We start from the raw sequence: 24716 nt of genomic DNA, 5'->3' as shown, positions 1-24716 counted from the left end.
ACACTTTAGTTTTCAATATAAAAAGATACTTGGGATGGACAATTCATGATTTTATATAATCATACAGAGTGAAGAGGAAATGATATTGAATCAAACTCCCAAACCCAAATATCTGGGTAACATAGTCAAATACTTTAAAGCTGGTGTGTGTGTGTGTGTGTGTGTGTGTGTGTGTGTGTGTGTGTGTGTGTATGTGTACATTTATAACAATTTTTAACTACCATAGGAGCATCCAAAATCGATCTGAAAGCTGCTTGTCTAAACTTTTCAAATTCAACAATTTCATCATTTCTTCCTCATTAAAAAACCGGAAGATTTAAACATAGCAGAAATGCAGGACCAGTATGACCATTCCTCTCGATAGCAATAATATCTACTTTGGGATTGGCTAGATCTAAGGCTAATGGTTAAATGGAATCTGGAATCCTCCCAAACCAGCTATGATGAATTCCTTTGAACACTGTTTTGGACAGACAGCCCCTGAGGGGTTCACTCTGGAAAACAGAAACACGAGGTCATTTCCAAATCCACTGCATCAGGGAAGAATTTAGAAAAACCTCTTGAAGACACAGCCATAGTTTTATGCTTCATGCTGCTCAAAGATAGCTCTAGTCTACCATAGATTTAAATAAAAAGAAAATTAGGAAAGGAATTTCCAGGGGTGCCTGGGTGCCTCAATCGGTTAAGCTTCCGACTTCAGCTCAAGTCATGATCTCACAGTTCATGAGTTCAAGCCCCACGTCGGGCTCTGTGCTGACAGCTCAGAGCCTGGAGCCTACTTCAGATTCTGTGTCTCCCTCTCTCTCCGCCCCTCCCCCACTCATGCTCTGTCTCTCTCCCTCTCAAAAGTAAATAAACATTAAAAAAAGGAGTTTCTAGGAAACATTTTAAGACCCTACTGAAACCCAAGGTCTGATTTTAGTCTTTGACGAAAAGATGTCACTCAAACATTTATTTTTCATTCCTGATTCTGTGAAAAGGCTTCTGAAGACCAACTTTAGCTTCCGTCCAACCTAGGTCCTCAATGCTTAGAGCTCAAGTCTTTTTCATAAGGTGTAATTATTTCAATTCTATTCCTAAGGAACCAGTGGGGTTTGTTTTCTATGGATGTGCTCCCTGTTCGCCCAGAATGTGTCACATTTCCTCTGATCTTCACACAACAATCCTCTGAGATAGGATAGACAAACTCTCTCCGTTTTACTAATGACTTGCCAAATAACTTGCTGTAAGCAAAGCTAAAATGCCAGAACCAAATGCTCAAGTCCAGAACTTCATTTTTTATGCAAAAACATCAAAAAGAGGTATGACTACTTAATTTACTAATGACTCTATTTGAACATATGGATGATATAATCCACACATGGGTTATTCCCCTTGGAGCTTGGCCACAACATCAATCTAGGCCAAAACTGAGAGTTTACTTGCAAATGATGGCCAGAAATTTACCTTCATTTGTTTTAGACACCAAATACCTAATTGGCCCTCACTAGGAGACTACTTGTCTGCTGGGCAATAGAAAGGAACTTAAAAATCCACAGCTGCCATGAGAATGACATAAAAGGGAAAGTTGTTAGCCCAGGGGAGAAAAAAAGAATTCCCAAGGAAGTTATAAGGAAATGTATACAATACTCGTGTTATTTTTAAGATTTTAAACATCAGAAATGAATCCAGCTATATCACTCATGTTTTCCCATAAATAAATGTAAATGACTTCACTATTTTATAAATTTAAATGACTATACTATCAATGTAAGTGACTATGCTATTAAACTAGAACCTTGTGATTAAAGACTTTTATACCTATAATATACTTAGTTCTTCTTCATGATTACTGCTTTAAATCTAACAAAAGAGATTCATCATCTTCCACTTTCACCTGGGGTTTAAAAGTAACTTTTAAAGCCTCGGGGGTTGAGATTTCCCCTCCTTCTGTGGGAGGATATACAGCCCTGGCCTCCTCACGGTCTGTTTCACTGAGCTCATCAGTGTAGAGCTCAGTGATGGGGCCCAGAGACTCGCTCCTGGCAATGATGTCCACACCCATCTCCCTGACCTCTTCTGCATCTTCAGCCACAGTTTGGTCTTTAGCTTTCCGAAGGCTACGCATCTTAAAAGCTTCCTTTGAGGGAGCTGCGTTAGAAATGGATTTCTTAAACCTTTCCCCTGACTGTTTCAGCCTCTCTCCCGACTGCCTTAACCTTTCTCCCGACTGCCTTAGCCTTTCTCTCCTCTCCGGGGTCACTATTCTAGTTCTAATTCTGTTCACTTTCTTGTCAAAATTCTGCCGTGTCTTCTGCATGTTTTCTTTGGAAAATGCCTTTTTGATATTATCAATGCGCTCCTTGCCTGACTTTCTAAGTCTGGCAGATCTGCTTTCTTCAACATAATACTCTTCATCCGAAGACAGATCTATTGGAGGGTCAAAGACATCATCTTCAGCCTCTTGATTCTCAGTTAGGTTTCTGTCTTTAACAATAGACAGGGATGTTGGACACCGAACCTCCTCCTGAAGGAGAGAAAAAGAAAGCATGTTAGACATCAGCTCTTTTACCTTCTGGCCATGCCTTTTCAATCTCCTCCATGGGTTGTTCACCTTCTGCCTGCTCCTTAACTATTAATATTTCTCAGGGTTTCTCTCTCTGTGTCCTGTTTTATCTCCCAAGTTCAATCAGAGCAAACTGATCCACTCTTCTGTATTCAGATCCAATTGTAAGCAAACTCACAAATATTTTATCTTCACCTCTCCTCTTCTCCTAAGATGAAGATGCAATTCTAAATGATAGACTTCACCTGGATGTAACAGGGACACACCTCAAACTTAACATGTCCAAAAATTAAGGTCGACCCAGCATCCTCTCCACATCTTCTTTTCCTGGGTTTCTCAGCACCAGCACCCATCCAGGTGCCACCCAAATAGAAATCTGAGAATTTTCAACCCCAATATTTCCCCTCCTTGTCATCCCATGTCCAACAGGTCACCAAGCACTCTCAATAACACTGCTTAGTAACTCCTGTCCCCTCCTCCTTACCACTACCAATGTCCTAATTCAGGCCCCTGTCACCTCAGACCTGAGCTTGTACAATAATATGTCTACCTCCAAAGCATCACCTAAGTATTTCCCAGGAAATATTTCTAAAGCATAGCTCTTATCACATCCTTTCTCTACTTTAAAACTTTTGGGAACTCATAAATACTCAAAAGAGAGAGTTTAGTTCTTTAGTATGATCAGAAGGCTCTTCAGTTTGAGCTAAACCTACTTTCCAGCCCAGCAACACACAACCACTCTCTACTCCTCAAACACAGTGTTTTCATCCCTCCATGCCTGTGTGTATCTTTCTTTTTCACTATTCTTTTTTTTTTTTTTTTTTGCTCACTTTAATCCCTTTCACCTCTTTTCAGCTCTGTCAACAAAATCTTCAAGAATCAATTAAAAAGTCCCCAACTTTACTCAAGAAGCTAATTCTTTCTCCAATTTATACCAGAATGACATGTGCATACCTCTACTTATAATACCACTAATACCACTGTTTGAATGAATTGGAACTCTGCTCATTTATATACTGAGGCCTTCACTAAATAATAGGTTTGATGAAAGCAGAGATGTGTCTTATTTATGTTTTATGCCCAGTATCTATCAGAGAGCCTTGTGCATAGTAGTTATACTCAATAAATAACTATTCAATCAAAAAGGGCACAGACCTTCATTCAACAAATAGTTTCTAAGCACCTACCATGCACCAGTCAATGTTCTAGGAACTGAGAAACTCCTGTGGAGAAAGCAGAGTAAAAGAGCTTATATTCTTGTAGGGAGAGAAATAAACAAGTTAAATATATAGTCTGTTGGATGGTGGTAAATGCTAAAGTGAAAAATAAGGTGGGGAAGGGAGATATACAGTGACTGAGGAGGATGCTTGGAAAGGCTTCACTGATAAGATGACATCCTAGCCTAGACCTGAAGGTAATGCATATATCTGAGAGGAAAACCAAAACAGCAAGAAGGCAGCATGGCAGGAGCAGAGAGATCAAGGGGCAAAAAGAGGAAAGAGGGTAAGAGAGGTAGTGAGAGGGCCAGCTTATGTAGGGGTTCTATATCTAATAATAAGGACCATGGCTCTTATTCTGAGTCTGATAGGAAGCCTTTTAAAAAGTTTTGAGAACGGCAACATGATTTGACCCATGCTGTAAGAGGATTGCTCTACTGAAAACAGGCTCTAGGGGGCGAGATAAGAAGCAAGGAGACCAGTTGGAGACCACTGAGGTAAGTCAGGTGAGAGATGAATGAGGGTGTTGGCAGAGGTGGTGGTAAGAAGCAGTCTGATTCCAGATCTACTGGGAAGGTAGATGCTGACAGGACTTACTGCTAGATTTGGATGTGGAGTGTTAGTGTCAAGGATGATTTTCAAGCACAAGGTTAGATTTCCCATTAACTGACATGGGGAAGAAAGCAGATGGAAGAAACTGGAGGGGAAAGATGAGATCTGAGATGTCAAGTAGGCAGCTGAGTATACAAACTTGGAATTCAGGAAACAGGTCTGGACTGGAGATAGATATAAATTTTGGAGTCATTAATGTCAAGCATTAAAAATCATGAGACCAGATGGAGGAGACTATTAAGAGACTGACTGAATGGGACAACACTTAATGTTATTCAAACTCCTTGGGGCCAAGGTACATTTCAGAATTCAGAACATTTCAGATTTGAGGAAAATAACTTTTACATTACATCTCCAGTCAGATCTTGGGAAGAAACAATTTTGTGACATGAATATGAACGAATGTTCACTATAAGGTGCAATAAAGAGTATAAACAGGGGCACCTGGGTGGTTCAGTCAATTAAGCATCCAACTCTTGATTTCAGCTCAGGTCATGATCTCACAGTTTTGGGGATAGAACCCTGCATCAGGCTCTGTGCTGACAGTGTGGCACCTGCTTGGGATTCCTTCTCCCTCTTTCTGCCCCTCCCCCACTCATGCACACACTCTCTCTCTAAATAAATAAATAAATAAATAAACCTAAAAAAAAAAAAAAAAGGAAAAGAAAGAGTAGGGGGCGCTTGGGTAGCTCCGTCAGTTAAGCATCCAACTTCGGCTCAGGTCATGATCTCATGGTTCATGGGTTCAAGCCTCACATTGGGCTCTGTGCTGACAGCTCAGAGCCTGGAGCCTGCTTCAGATTCTGTGTTTCCCTCTGTCTCTGCCCCTCCCCTGCTCATACTCTGTCTATCTCTCTCAAAAATAAATAAACATCCGAAGAAGAAGAAGAAGAAGAAGAAGAAGAAGAAGAAGAAGAAGAAGAGGAGGAGGAGGAGGAGGAGGAGGAGGAGGAGGAGGAGGAGGAGGAAGAAGAAGAAGAAGAAGAAAGAAGAAGAAGAGGAGGAGGAGGAAGAAGAAGAGGAGGGGGAAGAAGAAGAAGAAGAAGGTGGCAGTTGCCTTTAGAAAAAAAAAGGAAAGAAAAAAGAGTATATAAACAGCCTTGTGCTATTTCAGGTCAGGTTTTGCCACCAAATGGGTTCAGGTTAACCCTAGGTAGCAAGCTACCCAGTATGTTATGAGAAAATTTTAATTTTTAGAAATTTTTGGATTTTGGATTTCTAAGATAGATTTCAAAACTGTAGAAGGAAAAGATGAGAAAGAACCAAAAAAGGAGAAGTATCAGCTATTGAGGCAGGAAGAAATGCAAGAGAGTAGCACCCTCAGAAGCCAAGGGAAAACAAGTTTCAAGATGAGAGGGAGGGACCAACTATGTCATATGTGTCAAAGAATAAGGATGAAGATTGGGTTTGGAAACATAGCAGACACTGGGGACCCTTGAGAACCAGCCCAGAAACACAGCTGCTAAAGAATCCCAACTTACTATTTAGGGATTATTTCCAAAACTAAACAGGCAAGACTTTAAGGATCATGAGACTCTTAAGGGAATCCATGAGTTAAAATTTCTATTTTGAATTTCCAGTATAATGCCTTTGCATATATCATTTTCTTAATGTTTACTATTTTTTGAGAGAGAGAGAGAGAGAGTACAAAGAGATGAGGGGCACAGAGAGAGAGAGAGAGAGCACGAATGGGGGAAGGGTAGAGAAAAAAAGAAACACAGAATCCAAAGCAGGCCTCAGGCTCTGGAGCTGTCAGTACAGAGCCTGACACAGGGTTCTAGAAACCACTAGATCATGACCTGAGCCAAAGTTAGACACTTAACCAATTGAGTCACATAGGCACCCCTCATGAGTTACAATTTCTAAAAGAAACTGTGCTCCTACTTGAGATCTAAATTAAATCTGTTCAATAAGGGCCACCTGGGTGGCTCAGTTGGTTGAGCATCTGACTTCGGCTCAAGTCATGATCTTGAGGTTCGTGGGTCCGAGCCCCATGTTGGGCTCTGTGCTAACAGCTCAGAACCTGGGGCCTGCTTCGCATTCTGTGTCTCCCTCTCTCTCTCTACCTCTCCCCCACTCACACTGTCTCTCTCTCTCTCTCAAAAATAAATAAACATAAAAACATTTTTTTAATCTGTTCAATAAAATAAATGAAATAAATATGTAAGAAACAGGTTTATTCCAAAAACCTATCAGCCTGATAGTCAAGAAGGTCCTTGGAACCTGATTTCTTTGGATACTTGCTTAAAATTAAATTCTTTGGCTACAGGATTGGAGAGTCTATCTAGCAGCTTTGAAAAAAAGAAGAAAAGGCAGGTGGGCGTGTCATAGCTCTCAGATGAATCAGTGAAAGCAGCAAAATTATCCCTCTCCTTTCCTGACACCTGCTACAGGGAGTAGCTTCAGCAACACCAAGTGGGTTGGTATGGCCTGAGAAGGTATAATTAGAATAGGAAGGAGCCAAAGAATAATTACTGCTTAGTAGGGGGAAAAACCCTCACAGTCTTGCTGTGAAGGAATCAGATATAGCTTAACTCAGGAATCACATACCCTTCTCTTCAATGCACAAATTATACAAAATCAGGCTTAAAAAACAAAACAGAGGTAGAGTAAGAGAAAGTACTTGTTACACGGATCTATTTGTTGCAATTCCTATGAGTCAGAGATACCATGAGTTAATGATGAATATGCTGTAATAATAATTAAAGATTATAGGCTGGGTTACGGTTGATTTCCAAATAATTATTATATCTCTTTTTATGTAAAAGACCAGATAAAACGATGATTTTTGTAACAAAACGAGTACTATGATAAGAGTAAAGTGGGCCCTATCAAAGTAATGTAGCCAGGGGACTTCCGGATACACAGAAGTCTGGGATTTGTCACTAGGGAATAACCAAATATCTCATTTGGTAACTGCAGACATGTGGTTTGTAAGCAAAATTGTTAAAAGAGATGGTAAGACTGCTGGCTTTCATGAGAAGGTCATCAAAGTGGACGTATGTTAAGGAGAAATGATAATTAATGAAAACTAGCAGATAGTTTTTTAAATGCAAATGTCCAGGATTAGGTGAAAGCTCAGCCATACACAACTGTGGGAAATAAAATGCCAATAAAGATTGCCACCAAGGGGCGCCTGGGTGGCTCAGTCGGTTGAGCGTCCAACTTCAGCTCAGGTCATTATCTTGCAGTCCGTGAGCTCGAGCCCCGCATCGGGCTTGCTGCTGTCAGCACACAGCCCACTTCGGCTCCTCTGTCCGCGCCTCTCTCTGCCCCCTCCCCCACTCACACTCTCTCTCAAAAATAAATAAATAAAACATTTAAAAAAAAAAAAGATTGCCACCAAAAGATGTAACTAGGGAAAACTTTTTGAGGAAAAACCCAAATGGAAATGAAAGTATACTACAGCTGAATTACTCCAGCTTTAAGTTCATTTTAGAAGGACAGGTGATCTCAAAATAACCACTTACACGTATTAACTATGAGAATGAAATGTAGAAACTAATTTTAACTAAGAAGAACCATGTGAATACTATACAGTGTTCTAACAGCTAAAGAATCATCAAATCCATTCTTAATTGCCTTTATCTTTTCTCTAGAAGCTCTGCCATCATAAAAGAGCAACTGCTTACTGACAAACCATTGCTGACCCTGAGCAACTTAATTTCATAGAACCTTCACAGCATTATATCTTACCAGGAATAAGATCTGACTTAAATTAGTGCCTCTCAGTTGTTTTTTACATACTAATCTTTGACTTGTTCAAGTAACTATAGGAGTTCAAAGAGAAAAAAATAGCAAGCGTCAGGTAATAAATAGGTGAATAAAGAAAATAATCTTAACTATAATAAACAAATTAGGTCAACAGACCAACTGACAAAAGTTCAATTAGAACTTTTCAGAAACTTCTTTCCTCTAGCTTTTGTAGATCTTGATTGGTACATGGCCCACTCTCCATAAAGGTTCTCAGGAGAAATGCTAGATGCCAAGAATGTTGCCGGGCACGCCCCATGCAAGTGAAGGGTGCAACACAACCCCTTCCTGCTGATGCCCTTGGAAGGTGAACTGAAGAATGGATCCTACATTCTCTAGTACCAAATCTAGATCCCTATTACATGCACTAACACTGGGACTGGTCTCTTCTTAAATAAAACACGTTCTTAAAAACAGACCCAAAATACTACTCTTTCATACCAGTGTAACTGTATCAGTCAATAGAGTGCTATGGAGAACTGCCTAATGTGTAAAGAATGCTATGGAGAGTTGTGGCCCACATCCTTAGTGTCTTACAAATATCTGCCTACATACATAATCCAACTGTGTTCTTATTTCATTTTGGTTTTGCTCTTCTAGGGTTTTTTCCTATGCATAGGGATAGCCATCTATTTTTAAAATACACTGCGATAACACTGTATATTATATATACACTGGTGAACATCCCTACACACATTCCTGATTTTATGCTTAGAAAAATTCTTTGATATAAAATTTTGGTGCCCGAAGGTTTGTGAAGGTTCTTAATAACATACTACAAAAACTTCCCTCCAGAAATGTTGTACCAGTTAATACTCCTAACCAGCAGAATATGAAAGTACCCTTAAACTCTGGGTATATGTTTTAATAACTGAAAATATTTAAATGGGTGAAAATGGAATTCTTCTCATTTGTCTTTTGTGAACAGTCTGATAATGACTCTCAGTTTTCCTACCACAGGACGAGAGTTCAACTTTTTCCTTTTGATTTGTAAGAGTTATAAAACATATTATAAATATTATGCATCTTGCCATGGACGTGTTCCTATTTCAAAAAATATGAGTGCCAAGTGCAGAGTAATATAAGAACTTAGCACAATACACAATGCCACACAAAAACTACTATATTAAATAGGCTAAGTCAAAAGACTATAAGCATTTATAAGCAATTACTGATATAATTGACTCCTATGCTTGTAAAACTGTAACAAAACTATAAGAAACATAAAAACAACTGCCTAATTGTTAAGTAATAGTTTTGCTTATTGTAATTATTTTACATATTCTCACATGTAAAAATTCCAACAGAGAAACAACATTCTGAAAAGTTTACATTTTACTGTTTAGGACTTTCCAGGGTCTCCATAGAAGGGGGAAAACTACATTGTGGGATTACTATCCTCCATTTCTCTTTTTAGGTGTTTTAAACTACAGGCTTCTTAGATCTCTTCTAGAACTAACACTCTCAATGTATGAAAGCGCATCATGCTGATATGGCTAATATGCTGGAGGAGTCTTACCAATATTAAGTTTCAAAGGCAAGAAATAGCCTCAGCTCTGATCCACAGTTCATATTACACAAAATGGTTGAGAAGCTCAAAATACTGATAGGATAGTACATTAGTCAACACAGTAATGGCTTTATCCTGAGATTCTTGCTGATACAGAATGCCACTCCGTGAATAAATACAATAGTAATGACGAGATGCTGGAAACTTCTAATAGGACTGGTTGGCAATTCAAGGATGTTAAGATTTTTCAGTAACCAAGCAAAACACAAGTGGCAATCTTACCTGGAATATTACCACACGGAATTTGTTTTTCTTCATTATTTCCTCTTGCTTGGATTCAACTTTTCTCACGTGAGTTTGCTGCCTCTCCACCCGGGCCTTCACATCTTTAATGTGAGCACTGACTTTTCGAGTTTTCTCAAACAACTTGTTAATGACGTAGCCTGTATTGCTGTGTGACTGTGAAAGCTTCAACAGGTCAATCTGGACAGATTTTATGGCATTTTCCATTTCCCTGTGTCTCTCCTCTAGTCTCTTCTGGCTTGCCTGCACACTGTCCACGATGGTGGCTACTTTGTCCAGCACAGTCACAATGGTAAGAGCAGCGTCTTGGTCTTCATCTTCTGTAACACTTGACAGGCGATTCTGATGGGTTTTATCAGCATTTGAAGCAGACCCATTATGTTCCATTTTACTTATTTCTCAGTGAAAGATGTCCCACCACAATCAATTCTGGCACTAAGAGCAAAAAGTTAGCTTGATAACAGGCAACAGGGTTGTATAAAGGGTTGGAAACCCCACCCCTGGAGACTGGTCAAGTATTTATAACTACAAATACCCACACGTGACTGGTCTGCAATATGAATCCTTGCAGAGCACTGGGTACTGTTCCAAACATGCTTGGTGACTGACTAATGGACTCAAATAAGACTGTGTGGAGAGAAGAGGAAAGCTTTAAAAAAAAAAAGTTCCCTGAAGCCACCATGTTACTAATATTAAGCCTAGAAACCAAATGATCAAAAAAAGCAAACACTAAATATTGGGGGAAGCTTTTGCCTTTAAATAATTTGAAGCAGCATTTGAAAAAGCAAAGGGGAATTCTGAACTGAAATCTTTTTGTACTTACTTCACACATTAAATGTACCGATTTATCAATATCAAAGAATGTAGTAAAATAAACACACCAAAACAGAGGCCATATAGTGAAAACATTATATTATAACATGCTTTTCCAAACCAAATATTAAAATTAATATTTAATTTTTAACATATTCTTAAATTCTACATGCATACTTCTGATTATCTAAACTACATGTTAAACAGCTGAATACATTCTACTCACACTTCAGATCTTTAAACACCAACAATCTATTAATATAACTATTACTACAGGACAAATTTGGATAGAGGTCTTAGATAATTTTTAAGCTCACTTTAAGAGCACCCATCATTAACAATCATTTTTGCATTTTATTCACAAACACTGATACAATTTATTTATGTTAAAACAAATATTTTTTTAAAAATGAATGTGTATTAAAGTAGTTTAACTGATAGAGAAGGCTTTATTCCAATCTGTTTGTTAAACAGACCATTTTCACAATACCTAAACCTACTTTTCAGTGATCTGTTCCATCTTGGCTACCAGATATCTTTCCGAATTATCAGAATTATTTTTTCAAAGAGAGGAATAATCAAATTCCAATCCATACAGCTTATAAATATTTTACATCTAACACACAGCTCTACAGTTCATGCGATAGGCAGGGTCTAAAAAATCAGTTACTAAATCTCAAAAAACATTTAAATGTCTATTTAAACACAGTGTCTTCTAGATTTTTTATCTTTTTTTGTAAGAAAAGTAATCTGTAAACATCTTTACCTTTAGTTCATGCTTGGTCATTTGTTGTGGTCACTGTGGAAGAAGTGGGTATGACTTTGTAACCATTTGTGAAGTGGTCCATCTTTGCAAAAATATTACATTCCATGGGTAAAGAACAAGTCTTAGAATTACCATGTGGTATAAATTTGTGAAATCAATTTCTGTATTTAAAAACATAAAACAAAGACTACGAAACAGTCCAAAACTGTTGTAGCTGAATATTCTAAATACGAGCCAACAGTACTACACTAAAAATGTCCAAAAATAAGGCCTCTGAAATAAATATTTCCATTCTTTAAAAAAAGACATAATAAATGTACATCACATGGTCAGTGTACATATAAAAGTCATCAGTTTAAACCATTCTGGATGACGTATCTGAAGTAAAATGACCTAGGTTTTGCTTCTGTCGCCGTCCTCTGTTGTTTTTAGGGCATTTTCTGTTGAATTAAAAAAATAAAGAAAAGAAAAAGGTCATTTTGTTTAAGATATTTCAAATGTTTCCAAAGTAATACACATTTCACACATAAAGCCTTAATGAGAAACAGGATGCTGTTTGATGCAAGTCAAGCTGAGGACCAACGTGTCAGACTGCTATCTTCCCTACACAGCTGGGGACTAGAGGTTAGGTACAGAATGCAGGTGTAAGCACAAGCAAAGCTCACTCCTGGGTCTCTACTGCTGCAGATGCACTTCCCCGCCCTTCTTCTGGCCTGACAACTCCCTAGCTGCAGTGACCAATAACATATAAACCTAGTATAGTAGAAAGGATCCTGATCCATGTACTTCCTCTGAGCATTATGACACCCCCAAAGTGACAAGAACAGCTTGGACAAGGGAGTAATCGGGAAGAAGTGTGCTTATTAACCTCAGATATGAATAGACAGGAAATGCTTAGCGATTTTAGACAAGGAGTCAAAAGAAGTTTTTCTGCACCCTGCTTGGGCAAATCACAGAACCCAATAAAGAACTGTCATCCTGGGGATAAGGGATAGTCTTGGACTCTGCTTTCCCTTTAGTGTACATGTTTCTCCGTGGTGGTATCAATCTCATTGTGCTGTAATTGCTCTTGTGCCTGCCCACCAGAATGCAAACATACGAGCTCTTACTATGCACAAAGTGCTGTGGTATGCAGTGTGGAACAAAGGCACTGGGATGAATTCTGGGAATTCTGAGTTTGGACTCTGCTAAAAACTAGCTGTGCAATCTCCTTTTCCTACATATGAAATATTAAAAGTTGTACCAACCTCTAAAATCTCTGCCAGCAAGGTATTTATAATCTAATGGAAAGAAAGTCTTGTGACAAGGAATATTCCTAAAGTTCTCTGTTTCTAGTTCAGTTTCAAAGAGCACTGCTTTGCCTTGACTTAAAAGCCTTGGTGTTAACACTTTCATCTTATATGCTGTTGTTTGCAAATTTTATCTCACTAATCCTCATAAAAACACTTTGAGGTAGACAGTGATGAAATCACGTCCATTTCATGGTTAAGAAGCCAAGCAAACCTCTTTAACTGTCACCATGACCTTGGAAAAATTCCAACTTCCTGGGGCCATGGTTTTGTCATCTATAAAATAAAGGTGTTTGGCTAAGATGATGTTTGAGGTCCCTGCTATTGTCATTCTAGGGGTCTCAAAACATAAAAGAAGATTCCAAGTATAAAAGAAGAAAATTTTACTCATGCAGTCTTGCTCAGTGAGTCAGTGGGAACATCCTTTTAATGGAAGATTCCTCACATGTAACAGCCACCATGGGATAAGTGAACAGCTGTCCCATAATGGACCGTGTGGGAGAGGCACTCCTTAAAAATTCAGTGGAGCTAAGTCCAAGTACATAATTATAATATTCTAAATTCAAGAGAGCAAAACATTTGAGGGGAGACAACACCACAATAAAAAGACAGGCCTCAATGAGGAGACATGTAAGATAAATTCAATGAGATGAGCCTTCAGTCACGGAGACAGTGGGCAGCAAAAGACGGCTGCAACACAGTTATAAAAACACTGTGATGTCTAAAGTCTGTGAAGGCAGCACATGGATTTGGGATATAAATTTGAGGGCACAAACTTGAAAACTACTTGTCAGGTAATTTTAATTTAGTAGAATTAGAATTTTGAAGATTGTAGCACACTGAAAACAGAAGTGTAGAACAAGATAAAAGGCTGGATTGGGATTTGTAAAGGGCTTAAGTATCTTGAGTAAGGTATTCCCCCATCTAAGCCTTCAGTCTCCTCACCTCTCTAGAATAGAAGGCATTGACTCAAAGCTGCTTCCTGCTAACTCTAACATCCTTTGATCTTCTTAAACATGACATCGTCACCAGGCCTCAAAAGCTTCCCTCATCTTTACCTTCTTTCTCTCACCCTCCAAATAATTCATTACTCCGCTCCTGCTTTACTCGAATAACGTCCTAAATAGGTCCCCTGACCTCACATTTTCTCTCCTCCAGTGAAATTTTGCAGATGACACCCAGATTAATGCTCTGAAGAAATGATTCATACCAAGTCATTCCCCCCAACTCTATTCAAAAGCCCTGTCCCTCTAACAAAATTAAGTTTGAACCTTGCTAGCAAGCAATGGTCATACTTGGCAAATGTATTTCCTGAGGTGACTCAACATAGACCCTCCTCTTGATGGTTCAGTGGAAAGAGGAATGGTTTGGAAACCAGGCAGCACTGAATTCAAATCCAGCACTTCCACTTACCAGTGGGATGACCACAGGCAAACTACTTAACCTCTAAGCCGATATTAAATGGCCACAGGCAGCTCTGCTGTTACGTGGGTTTTTTTTTTTTTTTCTATTTCCCCTTTCTGCTGTCATTTTTTATATTATTATCCCAATTTTAATCTACTGCCCATTTTTTTTTCCTACTGCCCAATTTTATACTCAGTAGTCTTGCCTAAGGGCAGATCATCTGTTCAGTGGAATAAAGTCCACTGATTTTAGCACTTGAATTTTATGAAAAATACCTGTTATTCAGAGAACATTTTTTATCATTTCTAGATTTATCATTTCAGCTCCAGATGGCTGAGACTAGTGAAGGTCTGGCTTCTATCCAGACCTTGGATAGAAGAGCTATAAATCCATTATGGCCTGCCAATATCTGTACTTGATATGCTCCAATCCTCTGCCCAGAATAATGCAGACAAGTACAGAAATGATGTTTATGGGACTTCTGAACCAAATCTTAAAGGAGACAGGAATAGCCAAGCAAGACAAAAAAAAAAAAAAAAACAGGACACTGGGAAGCAGAAAGACAATATGAACTGGATTTAGCTGGACTTTTCTTGGGTCCACTTCATTTCTGACTTCTACATTTCCACTAAGTTTGGAAAATACCCATTTTTTCCCTGTTGCAATCCAAGAATGTCCCTTAATTTTGAGTTTAATTATGATAAATGCCAATGGTTTTAGTTATGATGGAGAATTTTAAAGATTACTTATAACTGTGTTCCAGAAAATGAAGTAATGAAATGTTAAGACAATGATATACGAAGAAAAGCCATTTTCTTTGATCTCTGATTTCTTCCTTTCTTATTATATTTACTATGGATAAAATATATCCTTAGGGCAAAAAACACCTTGCAGTTCATCAGTGCCTTAAAAATTGGGGCAGGCCCTTCTGTGCATGTGCAGGCCATTCTGCTACTACAATCATCATTCCAGAATGCAGTTCTAAGATCCCTACATTCTTTATGCCACTGAATATTATCCATGCTCCCTTTGCCAGCTGCCCAGCTACACCTGTAACCCTGAGAATGAGTTCTTGTCAATACTCTAAGGAAGCAAGATAAGGACAGGTCAGACCTACCTAGAAATCTTAGGAACTGATCCTAGGATTTTTTCCTAATAGACAGGAAGACTTAAAGCCCCTATCATTTTGAGTGTGCTTCAAGGTTCTTCTTTACTTTAACAGCTATCCAACTCTAATTTAAGGTTGGTATTTCTTAGGCCATTACCTACCTCGTTATGCACATGACAATCGCTACTATAATGGCAATCTGTACAGCTCCAATAATTGCTGCAATAAGAACATGAGTGAGCTTTTGCCTACTTGGCACAACATAGAGAATACTAAAGTCCGTCTTTTCACAGTGCTGTCCAGTGTAACCAGATTCACATCTGAAAAGGGGAGGAAAAAAGATTCCTATGAGAATTACAGATTCTAATAATTCTAGGTTTTAGAAGAACATACAAAAGAATAATAAATTTATACAAAAATAGCAAATTAGGTGCTTTCCCACTATCTGAAAAAAAAACCCAAAACTTCCATCTGTGTATTTCCTTAAACGCTACTCAATGTCTATTTCACAGTGCATCTTTCACCTATCATTATAGGACATTAATTTTACAGTTGCTAAATGGTCTTTATTACACCTCCTTTAAAAAAACAGATACATAAGGGGCGCCTGGTGGTTCAGTCAGTTAAGAGTCTAATTCTTGACTTTAGCTCAGGTCATGACCTCAGAGTCATGGGATTAAACCCCACGTCAGGCTCTGCGCTGGGTGTGCAGCCCACTTGGGTTTCTCTCTCTCTCTCTCTCTCTCTCTCTCTCTCTCTCTCTCTGCCCCTCTCCCACTCAAACAAGTACATGCTCTCTCTCTCTCTCAAAAAAAAAAAAGGTACATAATAGTACCTTCACTGGCTATCATATAGCTAACATCTATTCCTCAGTCTAAGAGACATGCCAGCTATTGCCAGCTATTTCCTTTTTTTTTTTTAAGTTTATTTAATTATTTTGAGAGGGAGGAGGGGGGGGGAGAGAGAGAGAGAGAGAGAGAGAGAGAGAGAATATCCCAAACAGGTTCCATGCTCTGCATGGAGCCCCATAAGGAACTCAATCCCATGATCTTGAGATCATGACCTGAGCTGATACCAAGAGTTGGATGCTTAACTGACTGAGTCATCTAAGCGCCCCTATTTTCCATTTTTCACAACTATGAATTAGGTGTAACAAATATTGGTGAGTGTGCACATTTCTATATTTGGTGTTATTCAAAAGGCTAGGTACTTGGAAATGGGATGACTAAATAAATAGATATAAACATTTACAGTTCTCTGAAAATTGCACTTTTTATATTATATCCAACACACTTTAGTGTACATAAATATAATCATTTAAGATGCAGGGGGAAAAGTAAAATAAGTTATTGACAAAAGCAGAGTCAAGCAGCCAAACAGGAGCTAATCTTAGAAATTATCTGAATTCCAAGTAAATAAAAAGGCAACATCAGCTGATGATAATAATTTGACAGGGGGAAACATTTAAGATGTTTAACAAATTTCACACTTTGTAGCTGACAGAAGTAAAATGTATAAATTAGCCAGCCTTCAGTTAGAACTGATTAATAAAACCTCTGAAGTGTGAGGATAGTCGAGTTATTAACATCCCACACTTCATTAGAAAAAAAGATTTTTTAATAGAGCACACATAAAGAATAAGAAGAAATAGGAATAGGGAAATAGGAAGCCAGGGGTGATGTGAGTCCACTCCTCCCATCCCTGAGGTTCCTACACACCTATCAGAAAATTTCACACTGGGTCTAAGTCTACTAGCAGACAAAAAAAAAACAAAAACAAAAACAAAAACAAAAAACCAAAGTAATAAGGCAGATTTATAGATCATGGAATAGAACCTGAGAGCCCTGAAATACGCCCATACATCTATGGTCCAACTGATCTTTGACAAGGGTGCTAAGACAATTCAATAAGAAAAAATAACCTCTTCAACAAAGCTGCTGCGACTAGATGTCCACATGCAAAAGAATGAAGTTGAACCTCTTCTTTACAACATACACAAAAAATAATTCAAAATGGATCACAGATCTAAAGGTAACAGCTAAAACTATAGGGGCGCCTGGGTGGCTCAGTCAGTCAGTCATCGGACTTAGGCTCAGGTCATGATCTTGCAGTCAGGGAGTTCCAGGCCCGCATCAGGCTCTATGTGGACAGCTCAGAGCCTGGAGCCTACTTCAGATTCTGTGTCTCCTTTTTTCTCTTCCCCTCCCCAACTCACACTCTGTCTTTCTCTCTTTCTCTCTCTCTCTTTCTCTCAAAAAATAAACATTAAAGGTAACAGCTAAAACTATAAAACTCTTAGAAAAAAAAGTGAATCTTCATGATCTGGATTAGGCAAAGATTTCCTTAGATATGATACTAAAAGCATAAACAACAACAAAAAAGTTAAACTGGATTAAATCAAAATTAAAACCTTTTGTGTTTAAAGGCACTATCAAGAAAGTAAAAAGATAACCAAAAGAATAGAATATTTTTGCAAATTATATTTTTGATAAGAGACTTGTATCTAGAATATATTTAAAAAACTATTACAAACTCCAACCAAAAGAAAAAAAAATTACAAAATGGGCAAAAAGATCTGAATAGACATTTTTCCAAACAAGATAAACAAATGGCAAATAAGCACATGAAACGATACCAATATCATTAGTCATCACGGAAATGCAAATCAAAACAACAATAAGAGATCACTTCATACCCACTGGAATGGCCAGAATCAAAAAGTCAGATAATAACTGTTGATGAAGATGCTGTAGGGAATGAAAAATGGCAAAGCCACTTTTGAAAACAGTCTGGCAGTTCCTCAAAAGTTAAACACAAGAGTTACCATTTGGCCTAGCAATTCCACTCCTGGACACTTACCCAACTGAAATTAACACAAGTCCACACAAAAACCTGCCAACAATTATTCAGGGCAGCATTATTCATTAATAGCCAAAAAGTGGGAACAATCCAAATATTCATCAATTGGTAAGCAGATTCAAAATGTGGTATTATAAGGAGCAAAGTACTGACATATGCTACAACGTGGATAAACCTTGAAAACATTATGCTAAGTGAAAGAAACCAGACACAGAAGACCACGTTATACAAGCCCACTTAAATGAAATGTCCAAAACAGGTAGATCTATAGAGACAAAACAGACCAGTGATTGTCTAAGACTAAGGGCGGTGGGCAGGGCGATTTGAGAGTAACAGCTAAAGAACACAGAGTTTCTTCTGGGGGCGATGAAACGTTCTAAAATTGATTGTGGTACTACAAAACTGTGAAAAAAAAATACTAAATACTAAAAATCACTGGTTTAAAAAAAAAGAATAAGTGGGGAAAAAATGGTAAGATTATTAACATAAAATGCAATCTCCATAAAATAAAATCAAACCAGTTGCTCAAAAGAACCACAGTTACTACTAATATTAGATTCAAGGGGATTTTACCTCATTGGTCCTGATTTAAAGAGGGCACTTTTTGATGCAGAGAACATCATCCTCAATAATATAGTTGTAATAAATTCAACAATATAATGAAATCTTATAGGATTTTTAAAATAATGTCTTTTGTGGTAAGCTAATGGCAAAAAGTCAAAGCTCAGTAAAATAAAAACAGGTCCATAGGGAGCTATAACAGTGTCCTAGATATGCAGCTCTCCGACAGTTTAGCTTAATCCAAAGATTAAAATCAGAGTATCAAAAAGAATGTATAGGCCATATATCATTCAGGCAATCCTCCTTGGATATTATTTTCTGCAAATGACTTTTGGGTTACACTCTCCAAATATCTGGATAATAACTTCTAGGTTATTACTACTTCTTCTGTTTTTGATTAAAGGCAGATCCAGGCATTTGGTCTTCTACACTCTCCATTCTTTCATCCTACACACGTCCATAGTAATCTCATTCACTACCATGCCCTCATGTGCTGATTCTTCCATTTGTCCATTTACTAAACATCTGACATGTGTCAAGTACTGTGGATATGTGGGATACATCAGTGAGCAAAACAAATAAAGATCGCTGGTCTGGTTAACCTCTAGCTGGAGGAGGAAGGGTCAATAAACATGAATTAAATGGTTATGTTAGAAGGTGACATGCACTACACGAAGAGAAAGAAAAGAGTTAGTTAAAGGAAATTATAGGTCAGGAAGAGAGGGTTGCAACTTTAAACAAGATGGTCAGGGTAGGCTTCACTAAGAAGCTGACATGTAAGTGAGGATGTGAAGGAGGTGAGGGAATCTGCCATGTGGACAACAGGAAGAAGAACATATCAGATAAAGGAAGAGTCAGTGCAAAGACCCTGAGGAGGGAGCATTATTAGCACATGGCCATGTCCAAGAATAGCAAGCATGGCTGGAGTGGAGTGGGCAAGCAGAAGGGAAACAGAATTAAGACAGAGAGGTGAAGGGGTCAATTGTGTAGGGTTTCTGCACTCGATGAGATAGAGGAGCCACTGGGAGGGTTTTAGCAGAGAAATGACATGAACTTTCATTTGAAGTCTCCATCTCGGGGTGCAAGGGTGGCTCAGTTAGTTAAGTGCCCAACTTCAGCTCAGGTCATGAACAGCCAACTCATGTTTCATGAGTTCAAGCCCCACATCAGGCTCTCTGCTGTCAGCACGGAGCCTACTTTGGATCTTCTATCTCCCTCTCTCTGCCCCTCCCCAACTTGCAAGCATGCTCACTCTCTCCCTCGCCCTCTCAAAAATAAACATTAAAAAAAAAAAAAAAGAAAAGTCTCTATCTGGCTTCTAAGTTGAATATGGACTCTAGGATACAGGGAGGCTGTTGCAATAATGCCAGAGAGAAGAAACGGTGATCTGACCAGGAATAGCAGTGGCAATGGGAAGATTCTGGACATATTCTGAAACAGAGGTAATAGGATTTCTCAACTGACTGGGTATGGATTACGAGAGAACTCGAAGATGTATCAGAGGTGTTTTCTCTGAGCAAAGGAAAACATGGAGTTGGCATCAACTAAGATGAAGGCAGCAGATGGAACAGGTTTAGAGGAGGGAAGGCAGATCAGGAGATAGGCTTAGATCCTATTGAAATGGAGGAGTCAAGACATCCACAGGAAAATATCAAAGAGGGAGAGGGATCTATGAGTCTCAAGTTGAGGAGAGGGATCTGGGATTTATGCAAAGTAGGAGTCATCAGCATATGTCATGGAAAGCTCTAAGGCTGGGTGGCATCACTAAGGAAGAGGACCAGGACTGGACCCTTGGACATTCCAACAATGAGAGGTCAGGAGCAAAAGGTGAACCAGCCAAGAAGATGTAAAGGAATGGCCAGTGAGGCAGCAGAAAAGAGAGAGAGAATGCAATCCCTAAAGCCAAGTGTATTATTATGCATATTGCACAGGAGTCAAATGCTACTGACTGTTCAAAAGTAATTTAAGACTAAGAATTGATCACTGAATTTAGCAACAAGAACAGCCTCAGGGAAGTGTTGGAGCAAAAGCTCATTGGGGTGGGTTCATGAGATACAGGAAGTGAGAAGCTGGAGAGAGAGCACAGACAACTCTTTTGCGTTCTTCTACAAAGGAAATAAATGGGACAGCAGCTGATGAGAGAGTGAGAATTTTTTTCAAAGACAGAAGAAATGAAAATATATTTAAATTATATATATATATATATATATATATATATATATATATATATATATAAACATATCTATACAAGAACATATGAAACACAGAAAAGCAGGGAGAATTTCTGGTTGGTGCGGGTGAAAAATCTGTGAGAGTCCTCCTCATAATGCTTCAATGTTCTCAGTGAACTCAGAAACAAGATGATCAGCTAAGGAGGAGAAGGAGGTACGGACAATCTGAAGAGAAGGGTGACAACAGAAAGCCAGCATCTGGGACAAGAGGAGGATGAATGGACTGAAGCTCAGAAAGACAACCTGGCAGCTCGTAGGGCCCATTTTGAGTACAAACATCGGTGAGATGCATTAGCCTGGTGGTGTGCTTTTCATCAACAGTCATGTTGAGCTGGATGGGTATACAGAATAGCTGTATAGGTACACATTAGGCAGGAAGGAATGAACCAGGATTATAGTTTTGTCAAGTGAGTATGATGAAACAAGAGAGGGACGACCATGACTGACCATGAATTTAAGCTGGATAAGGAGGGGATGAAGACATTGAAGGGGCTAGGGACACGGAAAAAAGGTGAAAGGATGGACAAACTGGAGGCCTAGAGGGACAGAAGCAGGGCTGGGTAGGAACTACAAGGGATATGCTAGAATAGAACGATTCCCAAACGTATGCCTCCAACCTGCATCTGTCTCCTGAGTTCTCAAACCAACATACATCCATCAGCCTGCTAGACTTCCATAGGTGGATCCCCCACAGGCACCTGAGACCAAGCATATTACACTGAATACATCATTTCCACCCAAACCTCCTCCGTCTTCCCGTTCCCTGTCCCCACTCACTTCTGCCTTACCCAGAAACCCGGGAGACTCTCTTGACTCTTCCTTGCCACCACCCTCCACCAACTCCCACATTCCATCTTCAAACAACTAGTCACCAAAACCTAGGGGTTGAACTACCTTATCTTCTCTCTGCAATTCGTCTGCTGATCTCAGTGTCACTACAACTCCTTTACTTAGTTCAGGCTCTAATTTCTTACTAACACACAGTCTCCTAACATTCAGTCTCCTGATCCATTTTCCACAAAACCAGAGGCTTTCAGATCTGATCATAACTTTCTTAACTTAAATCCTTCAGTGGCTTCTCAAGCATCCTTTAAAATAAAGGGCAAGTTCCTGGAGTGACACAAATGTTCCTGTAAGACCTGCCCCTCTTCCCACAATGTCCCTCATCCTCATCAAAGTGAAGTGCCTTGTCTGAAGTCCCAAATCATCTTGAGTATATCTATCTCTGTGTGGCAGCATTTTTCATATTATATTTTAATTGTTTATTATTATTGTCTTCAACCAGACATTAGGTTTTTTGGAACCTATAGATGGTAGGTTTTTTGGAAGGCAAGATGCCTGGATCCCTGTCATACCTGAATTTGAGACGCCAGGGGCAGGCAGAATTTGGTACAAAGTAAGTAATAAACAAACAAACAAATTAACGGTGGGATAATACTAAAAGATTTTAACCTAATAATAGGACTGTGGCTAGCGATTGTTCATCCCTGCCTGCTTACTGTTACCCAAACATACCCACCTATTAGTTGAAGTGCACGTGATATTATGGCCTGATTCTTACAGACTTTGTAAATGCTTAGACAAAAGAAAAAGATCTGCTGCTTTTTAGGATTATACGTATGCAGAAAAGAGATTCTCTGGCATTTAAGAAACAACTCTGGTCTGGAGAAGAAGGTAGAGTTGATCATCATCACATGGCATTCAAAAGATAGTTAACTGGGGCACCTGGGTGGCTCAGTTGGTTAAGCGTCCGACTCTTGGTTTCGGCTCAGGTCATGATCTCACAGTTCATGAGTTTGAGCCCCACATGGGGCTCTGCGCTGATTGGGATTCTCTCCTTCTCTCTCTGCCCGCCCCTCCTCCTCTCTCTCTCCGTCTCTCTCTCTCAAAATAAATGAATAAACATTTTTTTAAAGTTACCTAAGTAGCTACTGGAATAGGCCCCCTGCGAGGCAATGGGAAGACAGGTTTAGCAAAACAGTCTCAAACCTAAAGGCAATTATAATCTAATAATGTCAACTCCTATTGATGAAATACATACTAAGTACCAGGTATTGTGCTAAGCACTTTGCATATATTATCTCATTTAATTTTAGCAATAATTTAAATTTAAATTTAGTAACAGTTTTAGGAGATAGGTACCATTATTATTTTAATTTTTGAAATGAGAAAATGAGGCTTAGAAATTTAAGTAACTTCAGAAGAGCACAGTCAGTAACTGGCCAGTCTGGCGTACCTGCTTCCAAAGCCTTTAACCACTATACCACTGAATCCTCTCACTGTCAATTACTCACAGTAAATACTGCAAAGTGACCTGGTATCACTTGATTATCAGGACACCGTCCTCTCTCATCCCTCACTTTTAGATATCTTGAAAGATGTCCTATCCTAAGAACAACATAATCTGAATTTCTATCAAGATTATGTATGCCACTTGGGACAAATAGGAGGAATCCATTGAATGATTTTGTTTTAAAACTGGCTTGTTGGGGCGCCTGGGTGGCTCAGTTGGTTGGGCATCCGACTTCAGCTCAGGTCATGATCTCACAGTTTGTGGGTTTGAGCCCCGTGTCAGGCTCTGTGCTGACAGCTCAGAGCCTGGAGCCTGCTACAGATTCTGTGTCTCCCTCTCTCTGTGCCCGTCCCCCACCCTCTCTCAAAAATAAAGATAAAAAAAATTTTAAACTGGCTTGTTCCCCTTTGCACAGCTGTATTTTTTTAACATTTAGGAAAGAGGGGTGGGAAGGAAGCGACAGCACTTTCAAACAGGAAAAAGTCAAAAGCTTAACAAAGAATTATTTAATCATTAACAGTTTATATAAAGTGTTTGGTTCTGTTTTTAAAGCAGGAGGAGAAGAGGAAAAAGAGAGCCTGGAGAAGGGAGCTAAGGGTAGAGGGACCAGGATACCTGCTTTCAAACAGCTTTCTTTTACTTTCTGGAGAGAAAGATTCACTGGCCTACTAGGCTGACAGAACAAAGGAAAAGTGTAGTATTTCTCCATCTTTCGATGTTTTGACTAAGAAAGGAAAAAAAGGACTCTGGCCAAACTGCAAGAGGCAGGAACGTGCAGAATGACAGCAATCTCCCCTTGTCTAAGGAAATACTGTACCCTGGCTAACCAGACCAGTCTGAGATAGAGGATGAGATCCCAGCACCAGCAAGAAGTGTTACTGGTAAACAGACACAGAACAGCAAAACGCATCACGATCATTAGGCTGAGTGTCAGGAAATCCGAGATCTAGTTTTGCTGCTGCTGACCTTGAACAAGTTTCATAACCTCTCCTGCTTCAGACAGTAGAAGATTTACACCTTTCCCATTTCTACTTCTCTCTTCACACCTGGTTCTACATCCCCATTCCCTTATTTTTAGAAATCTATTTCAGTGTATGTTTTGAGTTACGAATTCTCTGTTCTTAACACATTCTTTAGTCCCTAAATCACCTTGTGACAGATTGCCTGAAAACCAAAATAGTGCTGAAATATGGCATATTTATTTCTTATATAAAAAATGGACATCATATTAAAAATGTTAAGTCCATAATCTTAAAATCCTAATATGACATCTGTTTTTGGTTTTGCATATTATACATGTCAGCTTTTTCCAAATGATACTGCTAATTTATTTTTGACTCAACTGCAAATAAATAATACTTTTTGGTAACATTTAATCTATATTTCACTATAGCTTTCTATAGAGCAGTGACTGCAGGAAAAAGTTCCTCACCTCTGATCTGGAGATGCTGA

At 38.9% G+C, this 24716-nt stretch overlaps 2 protein-coding genes across 3 annotated transcripts in view; both read right to left on the bottom strand.

Annotated features, from left to right (window-relative positions):
- Positions 1-937: 937 nt before the first annotated feature.
- CAVIN4 (caveolae associated protein 4) lies at positions 938-11658 on the bottom strand. Its single transcript, XM_019816237.2, has 3 exons — positions 11520-11658; positions 9920-10375; positions 938-2506 (listed from the first exon to the last, which is right to left on the bottom strand). The coding sequence occupies exons 2-3, from the start codon at positions 10325-10327 to the stop codon at positions 1829-1831; spliced, it is 1086 nt and encodes a 361-aa protein (XP_019671796.1). The 5' UTR covers positions 10328-10375; positions 11520-11658; the 3' UTR covers positions 938-1828.
- The window catches only part of TMEFF1 (transmembrane protein with EGF like and two follistatin like domains 1), an 81155-nt gene continuing 67274 nt past the window's right edge, over positions 10836-24716 (bottom strand). For both annotated transcript variants that reach the window (XM_023242510.2, XM_023242511.2), the window contains exons 9-10: positions 15482-15640; positions 10836-11959 (exon numbers count right to left, since the gene is read on the bottom strand). In XM_023242510.2, the coding sequence (XP_023098278.1) occupies positions 11875-11959; positions 15482-15640 (244 nt within the window). In that variant the 3' untranslated portion in view covers positions 10836-11874. The remainder of the gene's footprint in view (positions 11960-15481; positions 15641-24716) is intronic.

Source organism: Felis catus, chromosome D4 (assembly GCF_018350175.1).
Source record: "Felis catus isolate Fca126 chromosome D4, F.catus_Fca126_mat1.0, whole genome shotgun sequence".
Taxonomy (NCBI): Eukaryota; Metazoa; Chordata; class Mammalia; order Carnivora; family Felidae; genus Felis; species Felis catus.
The sequence above is the reverse complement of the archived record's forward strand: the minus strand, read 5'-3'. Positions and strand labels throughout refer to the sequence as shown.